Source organism: Microtus ochrogaster, chromosome 6 (assembly GCF_000317375.1).
Source record: "Microtus ochrogaster isolate Prairie Vole_2 chromosome 6, MicOch1.0, whole genome shotgun sequence".
Classification (NCBI taxonomy): domain Eukaryota; kingdom Metazoa; phylum Chordata; class Mammalia; order Rodentia; family Cricetidae; genus Microtus; species Microtus ochrogaster.
In genome coordinates, this window is record NC_022013.1 from 80,798,656 (window position 1) to 80,819,538 (window position 20,883).

Here is a 20,883-nt window from a genome sequence, read left to right on the forward strand (position 1 = left end):
TGTCTGTGTGTGTCTGTGTTTGTGTGTGTGTGTCTGTGTGTGTGTGTCTGTGTCTGTGTGTGTGTCTGTGTCTGTGTGTGTCGGTGTCTGTGTATGTGTGTGTGTCTGTGTGTGTGTGTCTGTGTGTGTGTGTCTGTGTGTGTCTGTCTGTGTCTGTGTCTGTGTGTGTGTGTCTGTGTGTGTGTGTTTGTCTGTGTCTGTGTTTGTCTGTGTCTGTGTGTGTCTGTGTGTGTGTGTCTGTGTGTGTGTGTGTGTTTGTGTGTCTGTGTCTGTGTGTGTCTGTGTCTGTGTGTGTGTGTGTGTATACATAGAAACAAGTGGCCTAGGAATGACTTCAGATGGAACATATCATCTTCCAAAGCCCCAGATGTACTGAAGTTCCAACACCGCTGAGACTTCCTGGTGGCCAATTCTCTTGCCTCTTCCCTTGGTCTTCCCATAGTCATTTCTATCCCAAGCTCCTGCCCTTTGCTATGATCCCATGGATCCATCTCACGGACCAGGTCTACATCTTTCTTGTTGCCAAAGATGCAGGTTGTGTGCTTGGAATGCCAATCACTTCTTTCTATCCTGGGAAGAGAAGAAAAGCCCTTTTCTATCTGGCCTCAGAACAACTGCCAAATAAGCAAAGCCCAATGCATCCTTTTGCTACTAGGCCAATCTTGAGCATGTTTAGGCATTAGGGAAGAGCCTGTTCACTGTCTTTAAAACTAATTTTTAAAGGCCTAAAAGAGCATGGGGAAGTTTTCTAAAGTTTTAGGCTATTATTTGAAAAATGTAACTTATATATAACTTCTGCCTGTGACTTTTCAACCTCTAAGCTGGATGTACATTGAGTATATTATTATCCCTCCAGAGCCATAGGGGACAAGGACTGGTTCCAGAACCCTTTACAGATATCAAGTCCCTTCTGCTAAACCGTGTGATGTTTTCATCAAACCATACACATTCTGTTCTGTACCTTAAATGATCTTTAGATTATTCAGAATCTATCACTCTGTATCAATGCTGTATGAGTAGCTGCTTTCTTTATTTGGGAAATAGTCACAGTGGGGACCTTGTATATAATACAGGTATAACTTTTATTTTTCAAATATCTTTGGTCCTTGGCTGTAGGGATCCATGGATACTGAGGTACATTTATAGGAAGATTTTTGTCATTAAAAGTTTAAAGGATTCTACAGTCTTATTTGCTGACCTGAGACATCATACTTCAAAAGCATATCTTTAGGAGTCTAGGCCTCCTGAAATTTAAATTTGTTTTCTGAACCCATTAGAGAAACAAGAACTTGTCCTTTAAAGCAGTTGGTTCCAAATCTGTGTGTCTGTCTTTTTTCTCCTCTCCCTCCCTTCCTCCCTCCCCCCCCCTCTTTCTCACACACACCACACACACAAAACGTTATACATTAGACTCTCCTCTATCATAAATTCTAACCTGTTAGATTGTGGCTAGATTTTTAGTTGCTGACTGAATATGCTTCTTTTTAGTGGGATGCCTGGGTTTCCTGGCTATGAATCTGTGAAAGGCTCTGTCAAAAGTGCCTGCAGGGGATGAAAGGAAAAGAGCAGTAAAGAACAGGTTTATGAGTCAGCAGCGTGAGCACCTGGCACCTGAACTGGGACCCATCTGTTCTGGTATTCCAGCTGATCCAGTCCCTCGGAGAAATGCTTCTTGCTGGAGTCCTCCCATGCAGTGGCTAGCAGGCAGGAGTGGCCCAGCTTACCCTGAAGTCTTTCTATTCCTCCCAAATAGGTCTCAATAAGAAATTCCTCAGGTTCCAGCTGTGTGTAAATGGTCACACTCCTGAATAGATAAGTCTGTGCCTTTAGCTAATTCTGGAGCTCCAGAAACCATGGCCACCTGTAGTCCTAGCTTGGGAATCAAGTTGCTTCTCAAGCCTCCCTTAGCACTTACCAGTCTCCAATGTTGGAATTAAAAAGAAACTAAAAAATTCTTGTGTATATTACTTTATTTTCTTCTTTACATTCACCCTCCTGCAAACAATGGCTTAGTACCCACTATACATCTGACATAAGATGAAGACTTGGAATGTGGAGTGGAAAGGTTCAGGCTCAGTCCTTGAGATGATCACATCCCAGAAAAATAAAATAAAATAAATACTCCGCAGGAGTTGTGGCTCCATGGATTCAGGGCAAACATGGGGCAATACCTAGAGTTCTACCTGAAGCCAGTGCAGGAAAGGGTCTGGCCAGACTTCCTGAGCCAAGTTGGAAGGCTGGGCATTTGATCAACAGCTATCTGATTAAGTTGAGGTGGAATAGAGGGCAGGAGGAAGATGGCAGTGGTGGATAAAATTCAGTCTTTGGTAGGGAGAAAAGCATGCACAAAGACCCAGGTTTGGTGTCAGTATGAGAAATGGCACCACAGAACTCTGTGTTCAGAATGTCCAGACTTTGATGTACAAGAATGGGCAGGGGGTTTTGCAGCTGGAATTTGAAATAAAGAGAAAGAAGAAGGAAGAGGAGGAGGAAGAGGGAGAAGAGGAAAAGGAGGAGAAGGAGGATTAAAAAAAGAAGGGACTGTGTATGTCCACACAGAGAGCTGACCATCTCTGCAAATCTTCAGTAGAGATTACAGTTGTTCAACAGCCTGTGTTACATAAGGAATGGCTTTGGGAGTTATCTGGAGTCTTGAGACTGTCCATATCTTGAGAAAATACAGTAGTTTGGCTACTCAGACAGCAAATACCTGGCAGTACCCTCTGTAAGCCTTGTAGCCACATGAGCCCCAACATGTTCCCAAAGTCCTTCTAGGAGCAAGTGTCCAGAGGACAAGGAAGGTGGTGCCTCCTTCAAGAACTCTCTAGCTGATCCCTGGCTATTAGACATGTTTGCATGTGAAGAGTTTCCACATCCCCCCTGTAAGGGGCAGAGAAGGCAACAAGACTCCAGTCTTTCCTGTAGGGAGGAAGAAGTCAACAATCCATAAGGTGTTGGACCTCTGCCTCCACACAAGCGAGGAAAATTGATCTCTCTCTCTCTCTCTCTCTCTCTCTCTCTCTCTCTCTCTCTCTTCCTTCTCATGGCCCCACCCTACTACATTTCTCTATTTGGTTTTTGTTTTCCAAAGCAGCATAGTGTTCACACATGGTAATGAAATGACATAAAAAGCCAGAGCTAGGACTTAGAGCACACCCAGGAGGTTGGGTTGGTTACTTGGTCCCCCTCCTGGGAAGCCTAGCTCAGCTGGAACTTAGAAGCTGAAGCTGGAGATAACAGCTGTCTCAGGCATCAGACAATGCAAATGGCCAATGGGCTGGGGAACCAGATAAAACCAGAGGTAGGGTTTCTGAGCTGGGGACACGAACCCACAAACCCACGGAGGCTCTTACAATTACTCACCAGAGATAAAACCCACAGTTTGTCATACTGGTGTTTGAAAGTTATTTCCTAAATTGTAATACACACCCCCAAGATTAGGGTGGTTTGTGGAATGGTGTTGACAAAATCAAAGCCCAGTAGGAAGAAAAGATTTCATTGCCTGCTGATTCAACATGTCCCATAAAAAAGATTCAGGTCTTCTCTTGGGCGATTCACTTGGAAACAGGAAGGTTCTAACTGGCTATAGGTTCTGCCTCTATCTGGGCTCAACTTTGAGAACTAATGAAGGTCTCTGCTTGCTTGCTTAGGACTGTCCCCAGCTTGTGCCCACTGAGGAGATTCTGATCCCAGTTGGAGAAGTGAAACCAATCACCCTCAAGGCCCGGAACCTTCCCCAGCCCCAGTCCGGCCAGCGGGGCTATGAGTGCGTGCTCAACATCCAGGGGGCTGTTCACCGAGTCCCTGCCCTGCGCTTCAACAGTTCCAGTGTGCAGTGCCAAAACAGCTCGGTAAGCAGCTCACACATATTCCAAGACTTTAGATCATGTAGGATCACAGGCAGCGCCCACATGACCAGGGACAGAGAAACCTGTAAGCACCCTGAGCCAGTGAGCCATGTTCTCGGAAGAGAGAACCCTCAAAAAAAACCCTAATGGCAGAAGTTGAAATTTGGAACTTCCTTCTGAAGTTAAAGAACACATTGTTGCTATTGGGAAAACTTCTGCCAAAAGGACATCAACCCCACCCAACATTCTATCCCTATGCAATGTATTAGGACAGTGGTATGCATGAGGATAGACAGAAAAGTGTAGGAGGAGAGGAAGGAGATGCAGCATTTCAGGAGCCACAAGGGTTAAATCTTCCCAGAATGGTGGACAGAAAAAGCACAAGGTGTTTAATTATAATTTCAGCCCAGAGAAGATCTTTTATCTTCCAACTTCCTGTCTCTGACTGTGGGGGGTCAGCTCAGAGATGAGGGACGTGACAGAGGTGTTGAGGGAAGCTAATTCGCCTAGGAGAGATAAAGAGAATCTAGGCCTCTTATCAGGGAGCTGTCAGATTCTGGGGTCACAAGCGTTTGATAGAATTTGTAATCGGTGCCAAGTGCGCAGGAAGCCAGACTGAGAAAGAGAGCACAACAAAGGAAGAAAGCAATGGAAGGCTGGGCAGGAGAACAATGGTGACATGCCCTCCAGAGCTAAGTGCCCATGGTCAGAAATGGACAGCCATAAAGAGGGACTGTCCAGGAGACTTAACAGAGTGCCACAGGCACTAGCCACCCAGGAGGTTGCGAAGGGCTTGAAGGTCCTCTGTGAGGTCAGAGGAACAGAAGACTTAGCCTCTCTAGGGATTTTTTTTCTGGTATGCTCTGGGATACCCTAGAAGATGTGAGCACTTTCTGTATTAGACACTAATCCAAGTAAAACTTATCTGCCAAGGTAGAGGAGGAGGCTGGGAGATAGCACAGTCAGTGCAGGGTCTGCCACCCAAGCTTAAGGACCTGTACTTGGTTCCCCCATACCCACATAAAATGCTGATCACAAAGACAACTATAATCCCAGTGCTGGGGTGGAATGGTGGAAGATCATTGGAACACATTGGACAGCTAGTCTAGCAAAATCTATGAACTCCAGCCCAATCTCAGAAACTGGGAGAATAAAGAAAGAAGACACCCAGCCCCAACCTCTGGCCTCCATGTGCATAAGGCACATACATACACCTGAGCACACGAACACATCAAAAACTCGTCACATACACCTGAGAGACCAGCTAGCCACTCTACATCCGTTGCCACATCCCCTGTATATGTAGATGTGAGAGAGCAGTGAGGACATTAAGTCCTTAAAAGAGGACCCACAAAAGAATGCATTGTAGTTCCTGGGAAGTACCAGACTAAAGACAGAAAATGGCGATATCAGGATTCCAAGGCTGGGGGTGGGGACGACTGGGAGGGACATAAGAAAGGACATGGGGAGGATGAATGAGAGCTAGACTTAAATGAACAGGGGTAAGCCGAAAGGGTGGCAGTTGTAGGGAGAAAGCAACGTTCTGTTTGGATACAGACTCAACCAGTACACAGGGAGAGCCTTCATCAAGTGTGTTCAGAGCTGATGGATTCAGCAGGAGAAAGGGGTAGAGATGGAGACCTGAGCTCTTTCAGATTTCAGAAAGAACTGAAGGTGAAGCCAGAGCCTTAGGCCAGCTCCTGGTGGCCTTACTGACTACAAGTCAGGAACAAGGTGTCATAGGGTCCCTTTGGGCAGCGTGAGGAGTTGCTTTGCACGCTGGCTTCCTATGACAGACAGCCTTGAATGATGTTTGCTCCTGTCCTCTCCCCACAGTACCAGTATGATGGGATGGACATCAGCAACCTAGCAGTGGACTTTGCTGTGGTGTGGAATGGCAACTTCATCATTGACAACCCTCAGGACCTGAAAGGTAAGCAGTTCCTTCTGGGTGCAAGTTTGACCTATTCATGACCTTGGGAAAGGCTGTGTTGTAGAGATCAGAGCAGACTGCTGCTGTGCCTTGAATAGCACACTCCCTCTGCCAGCAGAGCTCTTCAGAGACTCCTAAAGCAACATTTGAAGCCATCAGAGGAGTCCTGTTGGGAACCCCATTTTATTACAACCAGAACATCCGCCAGGCAGCTGCCCATTCTTCCGCACTATTCTGTGGCTCCTGGTAGCTTTGAAATATCTATGCAACCTGACCTAGGAAAACAGCAGGCAGAGTGTCCTGTCAGCTTCCCTAGAAATGGAGATATTGCTTTCATTCAGGCTTTCCTTCCCCTGTTCTCAGTCCTGGTCACTGTGACAGCACAAAGAAGGCTTATATGTCTGTGCTCTAGTTCTGAGGCTCAGGCTCACATCTGGAGCACAGAAGCTCAGTAAGGGGGCTGGCAGGAGGGAAACTCTAAGGCTCCTGCTCTGTCCAAAAAGCAGGTCCTGGCAGAATGACCCAACTACTGAACACATGTTGTATAACTTATTCATTAGGTAATTTGTTTGAATTGTTTTTATTATTTATCTCAGTAACTCTAAATGTGTGCTTCATCCTATGGATGGTGAAGCTGAGTCGTATAGTAAGTGCTGAGACCGTCGGATTTTAGAGAAGGCCTGCAAGTTAGTACACACCAAGATGAAGACCTGTTGCCACTGCTGCTGGGCTCTGGGTGGGATTTGAAGCCCTTCACCCATCAGGGGCCATATATACTGTTATGCTTCAAGTAAATGGAATTGTCATTAGCCTGTGCTTCAACTCCTGGGTCGTGCCTGGGCATCAGGGGGTCAATTAAGGGAATGGCAAAATCTGAAGGTGCTTCAGCATCTGTGGAATACAGCTTTTTGTACCAGATAACACCATTAAAGTCAGTGCATTCTACATTGCAAGACAGACTTCAGTACAGGTAGTTTGTGTTTGCTTGCTCCTAGACTAGATCTTTTTCACCACTAGATAATAAAAGATATGTTCTTTGACAAGTTAGATCAGTTAGATCCTAGAGGTTGCACCCAGAACCTGGAGGAAAATGGCCAGACTGGTACATCAGACTCCCCTGACATCTATAAGGCTCTGCGGGTGCCCGAGTAGCCTCCTCCTGCCTTCACTCATGTTTCTACTAGATCCTTAGTGTCAGAGAAAGCTGTACATGAATTGGGTTCAGTGGGATACTGTGTTTAAGTGCTCAGGTTTCCCAACTTAGCAAACCAAGTTCTACTGCTAGTGCTTCTAATTGAACCATGCAAGTTTAAAGTACATCTTAGTGTCTTCACACAGGCCCTAAAGAAAAGAAAGCCCACTACTTAAGGATTTGCAGAGCTTATGGCTAAAGACTACAAGGTCCAGATTTATAAATGCCTTACCAGTACTTTCTGTTTCAGATTGTCTTTGCCTGTCTTGTGCCTTGGAGACCACAGGCATAAGAGTACTTAGGACTTAGAGTGGTGAATGGTCTGTACATCTGGACAGAGAAGCTGAATGGAACAGAGGTGTCAGGGAGTGCTATGGAAAAATGAAAACTGCCTCTCCCCTGGGGCATGCACCTGACCTCCAGCAGAGGCAAACGGATAGGTCACAAAAGCTTAAGATAATTTGGCTGGAAAAGATGAGAAGTGACTTTCTGAGTCATTTCTCAGTATCCACCATGGGATTATTTTCAGGAACCCCTAGAATACCCACACTCAATGGCATAATATCTATACCTAACCATAAATACCTAAATCATTTCTGGATGACTTACAATGTATAATTGAATATAGATGTTGGGAAGAAAGTTTGCATTCTAGTTATTAAGTAATGATAACAGAATATCTGTCTATACATGTTACAGTTGTATCTACTTTTAGAAGATGAATCCATAAGGAGATTTATGTATCTGGAGAATTTGCTTGGAGCTCTAAATTCCCAGCACTAACAAGAAAGGACTAAACCCTGGGCTCATGGTACAACTATACTTGATAGCTAGTTTCCCTAGGGTCTCCAAGTCAGTTAGAGAAAATTCAAAGCAAAAGAGTTGCAGAATGATCATGTGACTTATCAAGAACTGGTTTGTCCTCTCTGGGGACACATTCTTCATCTACACTGGCTGTGAATAGGGTTGTGTCATACTTTCCTTGCTAGCATGCCTCCTACCTCAGTCACCTGGGCTTTCTTTGAGCACAAGCTGACTCTGTTCCCACACACACAACATTTCCAGGGTGCCAACTGAGATTCCTCTCTTCTCAGGGCCCACCATCAGCAAGCTTCAAACCAGTACCCATAGTAAGCTGGGACAGTCAACATGTCTCCTTTGGGCTTTATTTTTACCTTCAATGAAGAAATGAGCTCACATCGCTTAAGAACACTGTTAGAGTTCAAAGAAAATAGGTGTGTAATAGCATCTAGTATATCTCAGGCATTGCCAAGCACTCACTGTATAACATCTCATTCAAACCTGCCCCAAACTAACTATGATTTCCATGGGAGAGATAGGTAAACAAGATTCAGAAATGTTAAATACTTTGTCACAGTGCTGGGAAGTAGAGAATCCGCAGTTAAAGCAGGGGTATGATTCTGTCTAGAAGCAGAAACACTTAACCCGTTATTTTCTGCTGTGCCTATAGATAACTGCTTAGGCACCTCATTCACTCTCCATGTTTTGCTCGTGCCGTGGTGGTGATCCCCGATATTGTCAGTGGTTGGGGCAGATCTGTGTACCTACAAACAGACAGTATGGGATGGAGCCTCTGCAGGCCTATCCGTGACAGCCCCCTCTCTTTGCAGTTCATCTCTACAAGTGTGCAGCCCAGCGGGAGAGCTGTGGCCTCTGTCTCAAGGCTGATCACAAGTTTGAGTGTGGCTGGTGCAGCGATGAGCGCAGGTGTACCCTCCACCAACACTGCCCCAGCACTTCTAGCCCTTGGCTCGACTGGTCCAGCCACAACGTCAAATGCTCCAACCCCCAAATCACAGAGGTAAGTCTCCAGCTTCCTTAAGAGAAAAGGCCGGCTGGGGATATAGGAAAGAAATGTACTTATGGATGAATTTCTGAAGAGGGTATATTTGGTGGAAAAATATGGGAGGTCTTGTGTGTGTGTGCCAATGGTCTAGAACAGGCGTATGGTCTATACCACAGTGCAGTCATGATGGGAATACTTATCTGTATACCCATGTATATGAAGGAGGCAGAGTCAGCCTAGCTTCCCAGCTGGGGCAGGGTAGAAGGCTGAGCCAGGTAGGGACAAGACCTTTACTCCATGGTAAAGGAACATTTCAGAAAGCAACTTTGGCGTTTCTCAGCAGAGATGCTATTTGGGGAATTACAATTAGTTCAGAGGTACAAAATTGGAAACCGAAGAAGTAGACAGGCCATATGTTAGCTACATACTGTTTCTCAGGAGTTTTTCTTGGTCCCAATTTGTTTTGTGCATTTTCATGGGTGTAAATAAAGTAATTAATTATATTGGGAAAAATTATGTTTCCAAAATAGCAAATTGCAAAGGAAGATGAATCGGTGATATGGAGAGAAATAACAGCTGCTTGGCTGCGAGGGTCTGGAGAGGCACAGTCGTATTTAACGTGCTTGCTGCCAGCTGATCTCCAGTCAATAACCGTTACTTTTCTTTGACTCTAAATTGTGCGTTCTCTATTAAGAACAAAGGCCTTGGCAGGTTCCACGGTGGCCTGCAGAGCTGATGATGCCAGAGAGAAACTGTTCCTGTCTCATCCTTCCAGAGCTGATGCACCGTTTCCCCCAAAACCATGCTCCTTTTCTGTGTCGTAGAATATTAGGAAACTTCTTGAACTCCTTTCTGACCCAATCAATGTCTCAGTTCAAAAACAAAAACTTTAAAATCAATGGATGCTGTAGCCTTTGCATAAACTGAACAGGGAGCAGATATTTATTTAACATGCTTGGCTTTGATAGATTTAATTTTTATAGCAACTGTAGAAAATTAAGTTTTCTCAGCTCCATTTCACAGAGAAAAAAAGCGAGTCCCAAATTCACACAGCAGATCAAAGGCAGCACCAGCCTTTAGACCCAGATTCCATGACAAAGTTACCTTAAAATTCTTCATGATTTACCAAAGGAATATACGATTAGTAGTGCTTCACCTTAATCAATATCCATTCCATTGTTCGTATAGACCAGATAGAAGTGACCCCCCCCCATGTGAAGGGATACTGTGTCAAGTGCTTCAACCCCCAAGTCACCAAGGTGAGGCCCCAAAGTTCCAGAGAGTTGAACACAGGACCATGGGAAGGGGGTGCAGCGTGCCCTGCTTTGTACGTGAGTGTCTGTGGAGAAAAGTGCAGTTGATATGGAGGGGAGAAAAGTGCTGCATCATGGTGCCTCTGTGACAGCTTAGACCCTGCCCCCAAACAGGAAGCGACTTTAATAGGAGCTTACATTCAAATGTGACCAGGGGCCATGCCTGCTGACTTTTTGGATGGAAGAAAATGTAAAAGAGGCTTGCTTCAGCCCCTCCCCTCCTACAGCTAGCATCTTGAAGTCTTCAGGGCTCTATGCCTTATCTGTTCTAGTGGTTTCTGCCAACTTATAGCTCGAAAACTTTTATCGTCCCATATTTTGCAATATGTCTTACTGCTGTCACTACCTACGGTGTCCAGAGCTTAAATCAGGGGAGATTCTGTCATCAGCAAGCACTTCCTACCACCACAAACTAGAAAGCCTGGTGTCTGCTCTCAGCCTGGCTGAAGCTTCTATAAGCTCTAAGGGAAGCCCCTGCCTCTAGTCACAGACTGGGGACTGACAGGCTGCTGGGTTCACAGAGGATACCCAAATTACAGGAGGCTAATTAACCTCCTGAGGTAATTAGGCTATAATTGATTTTTCCAATGAATGTATCAGCAAAAAAAATGTTCCAAGACTCGTAATGGTAATTTCCATGTTGAGGACTTCGATAATAAAAGGTATCTTTGGGAAGAGACAAACCTGTGCTATGCTCCAAACCCACTCAGGGACATCACTCTAGATAGGACATGTGGCAGGGAGTAGCCAGGCCTTGAATGACTAGACCGTTAACCGTCCTGTTTTCTTTGATACGGTATCCTTTACCCCCACAAGACCACCTGCTAGTCATTTTCTGTTACTTCTAACTGGTCACTTAGGAAATAATTTCATATTTATAAAAAGATAGAAAAGTACTACAAAGAGCATTCATATCCTGTTTACCCAGGTTTTCCAAAATTATCATTGTACAGAAGCATAATGTAATTACCAGTTAATGTTGATCCAGTAATATCATCTGACACACATGCCTTATTAGCATTTTCCCAATTGTTACGGTGATATCCTTTCTCTGGTCCAAAATCCAATCTGAGGTCTGAGAGCCAATGTGATGTTACATTATGAGATTTTCTTGTCCCTTTAGTCTTTTAATCTGCAGGCCTAATAATGCCCTTCAGTGACCTTCATGGTATTAAAGAGTCTAGGCCAGTGATGTTATCAGTGTCCCTCAATTTGGATGTACCTAATGTTTCCTCGTGGTTTAATTCAGGCTGGATAATTTGGACAAGAACCGTTAAAAGAAAAAGAGCACAGAAACCAACCTGAGGGGATCTGAGGGGAAGAATCCACAGTTCTTGCTAATGTGAAGAGAAAAACATTTAATAGGAGGGGAGATGTGTCTTCACACTAGAATCCCAACTAATAAACAGAGAAAGAATTACAAAAAAAGAAATTCACAACTTTAATGCGCATAGCTGTAACTGTTTCAGGCAAGGATGACCCTTAGATGAAAAAGATGAAGTGAAAGTTGATGAGAAATAGGGAACTTATGCAATCTTGAGCTATCTTCACATAATTAACTGCAACGGGAACAACAGTAGCTTCTCAATGAAGAAAACTGGCCAATCCTCCCCTACCTTAACCAAAGACTCAGTGTTCACAACACCAAAACAACCCTAAGGACCTCCTGATAAAATGCCGCCTTTGTGTCCCTTTTCTGTGACATTATTTTGCAAGAATAAATAATTTGTTCAAAGTCATCTTTAAGAGGAATCAACTCATTTTCTTCAACTTTCTCATGATTATGGGCCTTCTATGTATTGATAATCTTTATATATATCTCCTTTATCTTCAGACAATATGTTGTCCTCAGCACCACCACTTGGGGCAGGCCACCCAAACCACTAATTATATGATCCTTCTAGAACATGGAGGGAAGAAGGATCTGTGATGGTCTGTGCCCAACCGTGGGAACAAAGTGTGGCTTCGAGGGGTGCTCTTCTGCCTATGAACACAGAAGTAAATGAGATGACCTCAGAGGTGTTCCACTGTATAAGACGTGGACTCATGAGAAGTTACATGAATAGCTGTGTTGTTCCCTAACCTTCCTTATCCTACTGTCTCCATAGCAACCAGGGCAACCCCTAACGATCCATCTGTTATAGATGCTCCATGTAGGACAAGTTGAACAGCCTGTTGAATTTCCCAGTTTGCATATACAGGTTAGGACCACCTCAGGACTCACTGTCTGCTCCTTCTCACCGACTCGTGGCATAATAATGATTCTGTCCCCATAACAGGGCCTGCAGGGTTGCTTTTGCTTTCAACTCTCATCCAGGATTCTGTGCAAATGGTACCTGTTAGCCCCTGGAAAAGATGTGCTGAGGACTGGGAAGCCTATAGCATGCTTACCCAGCCATGTCTATATTATCCCCAGCCTGGGCCTCAGAGCCTACTGGGACCTCAGTGATGAAACTAGTATTATTCCCCACAACCAGAGATATATTCTAAGAAGCTGTGAACTTTCAGGATTCAGCAGAAAGGAAAAGAGACAGAATATTGTTAGGAATATTTCTTAGACGAGCCTCTCAGACGACACAAATAATTCCAATCAGACCAAATCAGACAAAATAAAAGATGCCCATGTTTAGTGCAGTCCTCCCTATGGTACCGGGAAAGCATGGTGAAGGGAAGAGAAAGAAGGGAAGACCACACAAAACCCGGGCACCACGTGTTCATTCTCTGGGGCAGGGGCAGGCTAAATAGCCTGTGGGAGTGGTCCTGACCCTCCCAGAGGAGGGGTCGCCATTTGGAGGGCTTTCTTGACCCTCCCTGGGGAGGGGGTCACTGCTTGATGGGCTTTCCCAGAAGTGGAGTCACGGACTAAGGCAACTCCCAAGGGAGGGGGCTTGAAATGGATGCCAGAGGCTGGGGTCTCACTTCCAACCAAACAAATATGTTCTCAAGAAAAGAAACTTGAAGATTTAAGAGGACTCGGAAACAAATGCACTGAAGGTCCCCACTTAGTCTCTGCTTGTGGTTTCCTAGGGTGGTGTCCATAAAGGAAATACATTTTCTCGGATGTTTGGAAGCTTCAAGTCCAAAATCAAGGTGTGGGTAGGTCTGGGTCCCTGGGAGGGCTGTGAGGGAAGATCGCAGCAGGCCTCTCTTCCAGAAACCGGTGCTTTGATGACACCCCAGCTTCTATATTTGTCACCCAACCTCTTCCTCATGTTCACGTGATGACATTCTCTCTGTGTATCGGTAGTAGTTTGAGGAATCAGAACTTCACCATATAAAGGGGAGAATCCAGCCCAATAAAATGAGAATGCTAAGAAAGAATGTCACAGCTCACTGAGAAATAAATTTTCCCTTCAGAGAATGTTTACTTGGTTACCAATGCATACCAGACACTATGCTTGAGTAGGAGGTTGCCACAGGATTGACTGAAACCTGGAAAGACACAGCTTTTTCCAGCACAGCTTCAATCTTGAACACTGGCTACTTGGATGATATTGGAAAGTGCTTTCTCCACAGGTCATTTTGCTCCCTCTAAAGAGCATAGGAAAGGAACTTCTAACCCACACCTTTGGCCACTGTCTCCTGTAAAAACAGGACTACAGCTGAGTGGTGTATTCAGAGCTAAGGAGGACACCAACTCAGACAGCAGGAACCAAAATTCTAATTTGGGGCTTGACTATAAAGGTAGCTTTCATTTTCTATCACCCTGTTCTTTAGGTCATTCGTTCTCACCCTCCAAACAAGATGGCTGTAATTATTGTAAGAGCTAGGGAAATGGTGCTTGGGAAAATCAATAATGTACCCAAAGTCTTCTGGTTAGCAGCAATACAGAGGTTGAAAACTAGACCTCTGTTGTCATTGCAGCAGAGGGTATCCTGTGTCCATCTGATGTCAGACCCTCTTGGAAGACACCAACAGATGTCAGACATCTGAGTACTTCAGCATCCTTTGGAATTAGTTACCTGTACTTAATTGTCTTCCTACGCATAATCGGGTTCAACCTCCTTTCTATGAGTATGTAAAACAGTTTGGAAATTTGGGATACATGTGAGCTTGATAAGGAAACCATCATTTTTCCTTCAGGCATAGTCTTATTTAATGCCCCAAGTGTTATGTGACATGGAGTTGTTCTTGGTCTTTGTTCTCCAGTGCAATAGTGGTCGAAGTGAATCTTAGATCCCCTGGGTGGAGATCTGACCTCTGAGGCATCTCTATCTAGTGGGAGAACCCATAGGATAGAACCCAGATGGTGTGCACCTGCAGGCAGGGACAAAGATCAGGCTAAGCAAGGCACAGAAGTCTTGAGAAACAGAAGGAATCACAGAGGTGGCACCTCAGCCTGTGACAGAAAATCTACCACACTTGAAATCTGAAAGAATATGTCTGTGTGTTCCTAAAACCACATGCACTGACACCAGGCAATTCTTCACTGACAACTATATAAATTCACTTGTAAAATTGTCAACCTCAGTAACTTCTCCAGCCTCACTAGTCCATGCTTATGGAATAGAAAATCTTTTTAACCTATCTCAGGTAAATGTAACTGGGATAGAAAGAAAATCAAGTATAAAACAGTATATATTGTTCTCCAAAACTAAGGATAGATAATTTTTGATATTGTACTAGTTTGAGGTGATCCATCCTTCCTGTTGCTCCTGCTTTCCATGTGCCAAATAATTTCAAGGAGATTGCTTTTACCAGACTCTTTCAGCTGCTAATGCTTCTATGGAACTGCTCAAGAGGCTGGGACAGTTAAGTGTTTAGGCAAACAGCTTCACCACATATTTTTAAGAAAGACCAAAATCCACCTGCTCAGAGCTGGAGTGACTCACTGGAAAGTTACCAATGAAGAAGTCAGCCAGCTTTCCTGAGAAACAAGCCAGCACTCTGATCTCCTGTTCATTTATTTGCAGGCCTCATTAATATAACATCACTGCAACAAACAGCTAACGGGGGATGGTGTCAGGATGAATAATGGAGTTACTCTGCTGAGATAACAATTAGGTTTTGAATGTACTATCAGCTAAGACAGCACTAGGAAGGAGTCACCCCAGGCAGGAGAGCTGGCACCACTGAAACCATAGATTCCTGCAGAGCTCCTCAACAGCTCTCGTGATTGTGAAGAATGTGTGTTCACAGGCATGCATGCACCACACACACACACACACACACACACACACACATGAATGCACACACACACACATGCATGTGTGCACACAAACGTGGACAAATACATGATCATTTGCTGTCAAGGGCTCAGTGTCCAGATGTGTTTGGGAACCAGGGTAGAATAAAAACTTGACTGTGTACAGTCAGCATCATCATCAAGAGCACAATGCTACAGCAAAAGAGCAGAGATTATGGAGAAGGAAGAGCTGACCATATACCAACACACATCCATCTGTCTGCTCCTAGAACCAGTCTTTGACATAGAACATCTAATACACAGTTGGGAATACTTCTCCCCCTTCCCACCCTGACCCAGAAGTTCTGACTTCAGTCTCTCCTTTCTCCTGTAACCTCAGAAAAGGAGATTGACACCATAGAGACTATAGCAAGGGGTGCACAGGTCACAGAGAGGCAGCACCAAATGCCACAAGGCAGGATGTGTACTTGGATCAAGTCCCTGCCCGTCTGCCTAGGAAGTTCATAAAAAGTAAAGCCATTTTTCCTTCAGTCCTAAGCTAGCCTTGTCTCTGCATGAATTTGTTAGTTCTCAGATGGTGATAAGAAAAATAATATCGATATTCACTGAACGCAATACTGGTTGAGAGTTCTAATTAAGCCCATTTTAAAGATGAAGGTTGTGAAAAGTGGCAGCTTTCTTGATGTTACGTTAGTAGTTTTTTAGCCCTTAGCTGCTTGACTCGAGAGCCCCACCCCCTCTTTTGGGGCCACCAACCAGCTCCCAAATCATGACACAGAGACTTCTTATTAGGTATGAATACTCGACCTAGCTTAGACTCATTTCTGGCCAGCTCTTTTAACTTAAATTAACCTGTTTCTCATTATCTACCTTTTGTCTTGACGCTTTTTACTTTTCATTCTTTTTATCTTACTTTCGTGGCTGCTTGTGTCTGCTGGGTGGAGGCTCCCTGGCTGCTGGCTCCGGGTTCCTTCTCTTTCCTCCTCATTCTTCCCCCAGTTTAGATTTCTCCTCTTAGTTATTCTCTCTGCCTGCCAGCTCTCCCTATCCTTTCTCTGCCTAGCTACTGGCTTTTCAGCTCTTTGTTTGTTTTGTTTTTTATTTTTTTGAGACAGGGTTTCCCTGTAGCTTTGGAGCCTGTCCTAGACTTAGCTCTTGTAGACCAGGCTGCATTCAAACTCACAGAGATCCACCTGCCTCTGCCTCCCGAGTGCTGGGATTTAAAGGCACGTGCCACCACACTCAGCTCTGTTCATTATTATTAGACCAATCAGGTGACTTAGGCAGGCAAGGTGAAACAGTTGTAACACATCTTCACATAATTAAATACACATCCTTATATCATTAAACAAATGCAGCATGAACAAATGGAACACACCTTTATAAAGTAATATTCTGTAGCATAATCAAATGTAACACATCTTTACATAGTTAAATAATATTCCACAACAACCCACCCCATGTTTGATTTGGGCGTCATCCTTGGTATCTCTCTTAAGCTCACTTAAATGAATATTATTCTTTACCTAGAGACAGAAGAAAGGAGCTGAATCCAAGCTCTTCCAGCCTCTGCTAAGATGGGAAGAAAGCCAGAAATCCCACTCTCAGCATTATCTTGGGAGGCCAGGAATACATGAGTAGAGAGGATGGGGCAAACCAAATTAGCAGTGTGAACAGGGAGAAGGAAGATGGATGGTGGGAAACACAAAGCAGGGGAGAGCAGAAGGAAAAACAGTGAACACCAAAGCCAACAACGGGACTCAGGGTAAAGCAGGGAGGCACAACCTCAGCCAAGAGAAAGAGGCTGTTGCTGAGAAAAGAGACGAAAGCAGAGGCTCGTAGTTGGTGATCTCTGCAGGGTTGGGGACGTTTTGCTCAGACTTTGTCATAGGGATACTAAATACAATGTTGAACAGTTCCACTACATTCTGTCATTCCCTGTACAACCTTGAGCTGGTTACTTAACCTCCCTGGAATGCTATTCCATACCCGTGAAATGGTAACTTGTTTTGATCCCTAAGTAGGATACAATATATAACGACCTAGGTACAATTTCTGTCTCATTCTGAGCACTTCATAAGTGTAGAAATAGCAAGCATCATTGTCAGAGAAATCTCCCATCCCTGGGAGATTATAGACAGTATTTCTTATTTCTCCTTGTGCCTATAAGTCAGGAGACAGGCCTAAGGAAGACTGTGTTCTAGGGTGCAATCAAGTTTTAGGAATCTCTCATCAAGCTCATCTGACTCTGAGAGAGGCCCATACTTTGCCCCTCCAAGGCCCCACCCAGGCCTGCCTGAGTCTGTGGTTGCAGGCAACCAGTCTAACCACTTTCCCCCAGCTGCCAAGCCCCTAGAACCTCCAGCACCTCCCATTCTGCTTCCTCCTGCAGCCCTTTAGATCTCCCAGCTGTAATTAATCAGCCGCATCTGCTCGTCTTGCCCCTGAGCAACTTCGTGGCAGTTCCCTCGAAATGTTCAATTAGTGGCTGCAAGAATGAGGGCAGTTATAACATCACTGTGCTGCTTCCAGGTCATGGCACCACAAAGGAAAACAAACATGACAGAGTCCAGAAAGACTAGGAACTGAGCTGAAATGCTTCTAGGGTGCTCACCAGGGCTCCATTTGACTATACAGCTGTTTAAGGTAGGTCTGAGCCTGTAGAGAAGAGGATCACCAAACCAAATGCTCCAAAAGCTTTGGAGGATCCAGAAAAAAGAAATCAGAAGTTTCTCATTAGTCATCTACTGTGAGCCTATGAGCTGTGCCCAAGACAGGCTAGTGTCTTGGCAGGAAGTGGCTTATCCAAGCCCGTCTTCATTATCCTGGTTTTAACACGTGCTAATCAATAGGTGCATGGCAAGGGCTTAAATAAACTACTTCATGTTTGAGAGAGTTTATGGCTACTAGACTGAACCCTAAAGCATTTCTCTTAGATCCTGCAAAACACAGGATACCTTTCCCCTCTATAAGTAGATACCAGTTATCTTAAGGTGACAGGATAACTTAAAGCCCCACTAAAATACAAATATAGAGTAAATTTGGTGGCACCTGCCTGTGATACCAGTGCTCAGGAGTCTGAGACAGGAGTATCTCCAAAGGTTCAAAGCCAACCTGAGTTACATGGATGAGAGCCTGACCAAAAGAAAACATACATGTGCGCACACGCATACACACACACACACACGCACACACACATGCACGCGCGCACACACACACACGCACACACAAATACAGAGTTCTTTAGAAAGGAAAGAACCCCATAACAAAAGTTCCCTAAGTGGGGAAAGAAACCTCAAGGAGAAAAACAACACAAGGCATAGGAAAGACGCCCAAGGTTTACCTTCTGCTAGATACTGCCCACAACAAGTCTCATGAATAGTGTGTATGACTAGCAGAGAAATGATGTAATCTCAGGCCCTCCTAACTGCACATTGATTACTCAGGCACTCACTCAAACCTCACCCTTGAGTGGGTCACTCTGCCCCAGAGAATGACAGAAACACCAGGATCCAGAGCAAAGAATACACCTCCCACTCCCTGCGCAAAAGGTTCCAAAACTCTTCAGAGGAGTTGCAGACAGCATTATAAAGGCAAAGGCCAGGGAGTGTCATTTCTGTCTTCAGTCTCTGAAAGATATTTGATGAGGAGCTATCTGCTCAGTTCTCCATTCCATGAAGAACCAAATTAGAAATTGGATTAAATTAAAATAAGAGAATTATAGGAAGGTGTTCTGAGTGGTTGCAGGAATACACTAAAGTAGGAATACACTCCCAAGCAACACTTTGGTACCCCCTTCTTCCAGTCACAGTTAAAGAACACAATTTGTTCTAGAATTTGATACAGATCAGCATTTCTTATTAACGGGAACTGGGGATATTTGTTGATGGTCTGAGCTAGGCAGTATGCTAAATATTAGGTTTTTAAGAAAAGCACAGTTGTCTCTGTCCCAAGATTGTTCATTCATCATTGGTGAAATGGGCAGTGAAGATCCTGCCTGGCCATGGTCTTTGAGGTGGTCCTCAAGGTCCTGTCCTCAGCACCACCACTTCCTGGCTAAGCTTATCCTGCCAGAAGTTCTAAGGTATTCTCCCACCTGGTCACTCAGCATCTGTCATGGACTCCTTGATTCACAACTTCTACTTCCAGATAAACAGGAAAATTTATACCATCTCTTAGCTTCTCCCTATATGCAATACTCTTCTCATCTGTAAGTCCTTTGTGTAGGGAAACACAGAGCTGGGAATTATACATTGTTATGCCCTGCTCTCTGAACTAACATGCTGGAGCCTTCCAAATATTAGTTAACTTAATCCTGGAATCCTCCCCTTGAAGCCAGCAAGATTATCATTTTTCAGATGAGTATGTTCAAGGTCACATAGCTCAGGAGTATCAGAGCTTCTTTCCAAACCTCAGGACTGCTAGACACGGTTACATGATCTCTAATTGCTGCAGATACTCCCTGGGTACCAGAAGGTCTCACTTCTTACCCCAGAGCAGTCAGAAGTACACAGACCATCTGAAACTGGAAGCCAAGATAGGCAAATATGTCTTAACACCCCAGCCATGTCTGAGTTTATTCTGTGTCAGTGGAGGCTTCAGTATTACTCTGCTGCCCTCTGACCACCCTCAACCTTCCCCTGAAGCCACACTGCTCCTTTTGATCAGAAAGGCCTTTCCTGGGCTTTTGCAGGCAGTAACTGGACACTTAGGCAGTTTGCCTCTATAAACCCATACATAAATCTACCTGCCAGTAGCATTGGGGCACAATGAAATGTCGCTGGCATCCTGAAATTCCATGCTACTTCTGACAACAACCCTGAGGACAGAGTCTCACTGGGGAGGAACCTGGGAACTTAACAGCTGCCTAGTTTGAAATGTTGTCCTGGAGGGCTATTATTCTTTTTTTCTCTGAACACCAGATCTTTCTCACCGGGCTTCTTTCCTGTACCCAGCACAGTTGGTTCTGGGAAGGAATAACCATGTGAAGGCCAGATTCTTGTGACTCGGGGCACCATATAGATATCATGGCCTTGTACTCTTCTCAGACATCTGAAAAGATTCTGATAGACCGGTTTCTTTGTTTTTCTTTTTAAATTGTTTTTATTAAACTATATTTTTTTCTCTGTTCCCCTCCCTTCCTCTCCTTTCCCTTTCTACCTTCTCCCATGATCCCCCATGCTCCCAATTTACTCAGAAGACCTTGTCTTTTTCTACTTCCCATGTAAATTAGATCCATGTATGTTTCTCTTAGGGTCCTCTTTGTTGGATAGATGGGTTTCTATGGGGTGCTTTCCTCTTTTGCTTTGTTCTAAGCACAGACTGTCAACCTGGGCCTTTCTAACTTTTGAACTGAGACAAAGCAAATGCATTGAAAGACACAGAGCATCTTTAAGGGTTTTTATGTGTGTGTGGGGGGGTGTGCACGTGCACACGTGTGTGTGCATAAGAAGTCATAAGAGGATGTCAGGTCCCCTGAAGATCCAGTTAAGTTACAAGACATTGTAATGCCACCCACTGTGAGTAAAGGGAATCAAACTTTGGCTTGATCAGCTGAGCCCTCTCTCCAGCCATGACACAGAGATTTTTTTAAAGTGCACCTAGAAGCCGGGCAGTGGTGGCGCACACCTTTAATCCCAGCACT

At 44.5% G+C, this 20,883-nt stretch overlaps 1 protein-coding gene across 3 annotated transcripts in view; it reads left to right on the forward strand.

Moving 5' to 3' along the window:
* The window catches only part of Plxna2 (plexin A2), a 203,987-nt gene that overhangs the window by 140,526 nt on the left and 42,578 nt on the right, over positions 1-20,883 (forward strand). For all 3 annotated transcript variants that reach the window (XR_003377039.1, XR_001228954.2, XM_005348915.2), the window contains exons 10-12: positions 3,651-3,851; positions 5,685-5,781; positions 8,605-8,795. Coding sequence is in view for 1 of the 3 variants with exons in the window: in XM_005348915.2 (XP_005348972.1) it covers positions 3,651-3,851; positions 5,685-5,781; positions 8,605-8,795 (489 nt within the window). In the remaining 2 variants the exon portion in view is untranslated. The remainder of the gene's footprint in view (positions 1-3,650; positions 3,852-5,684; positions 5,782-8,604; positions 8,796-20,883) is intronic.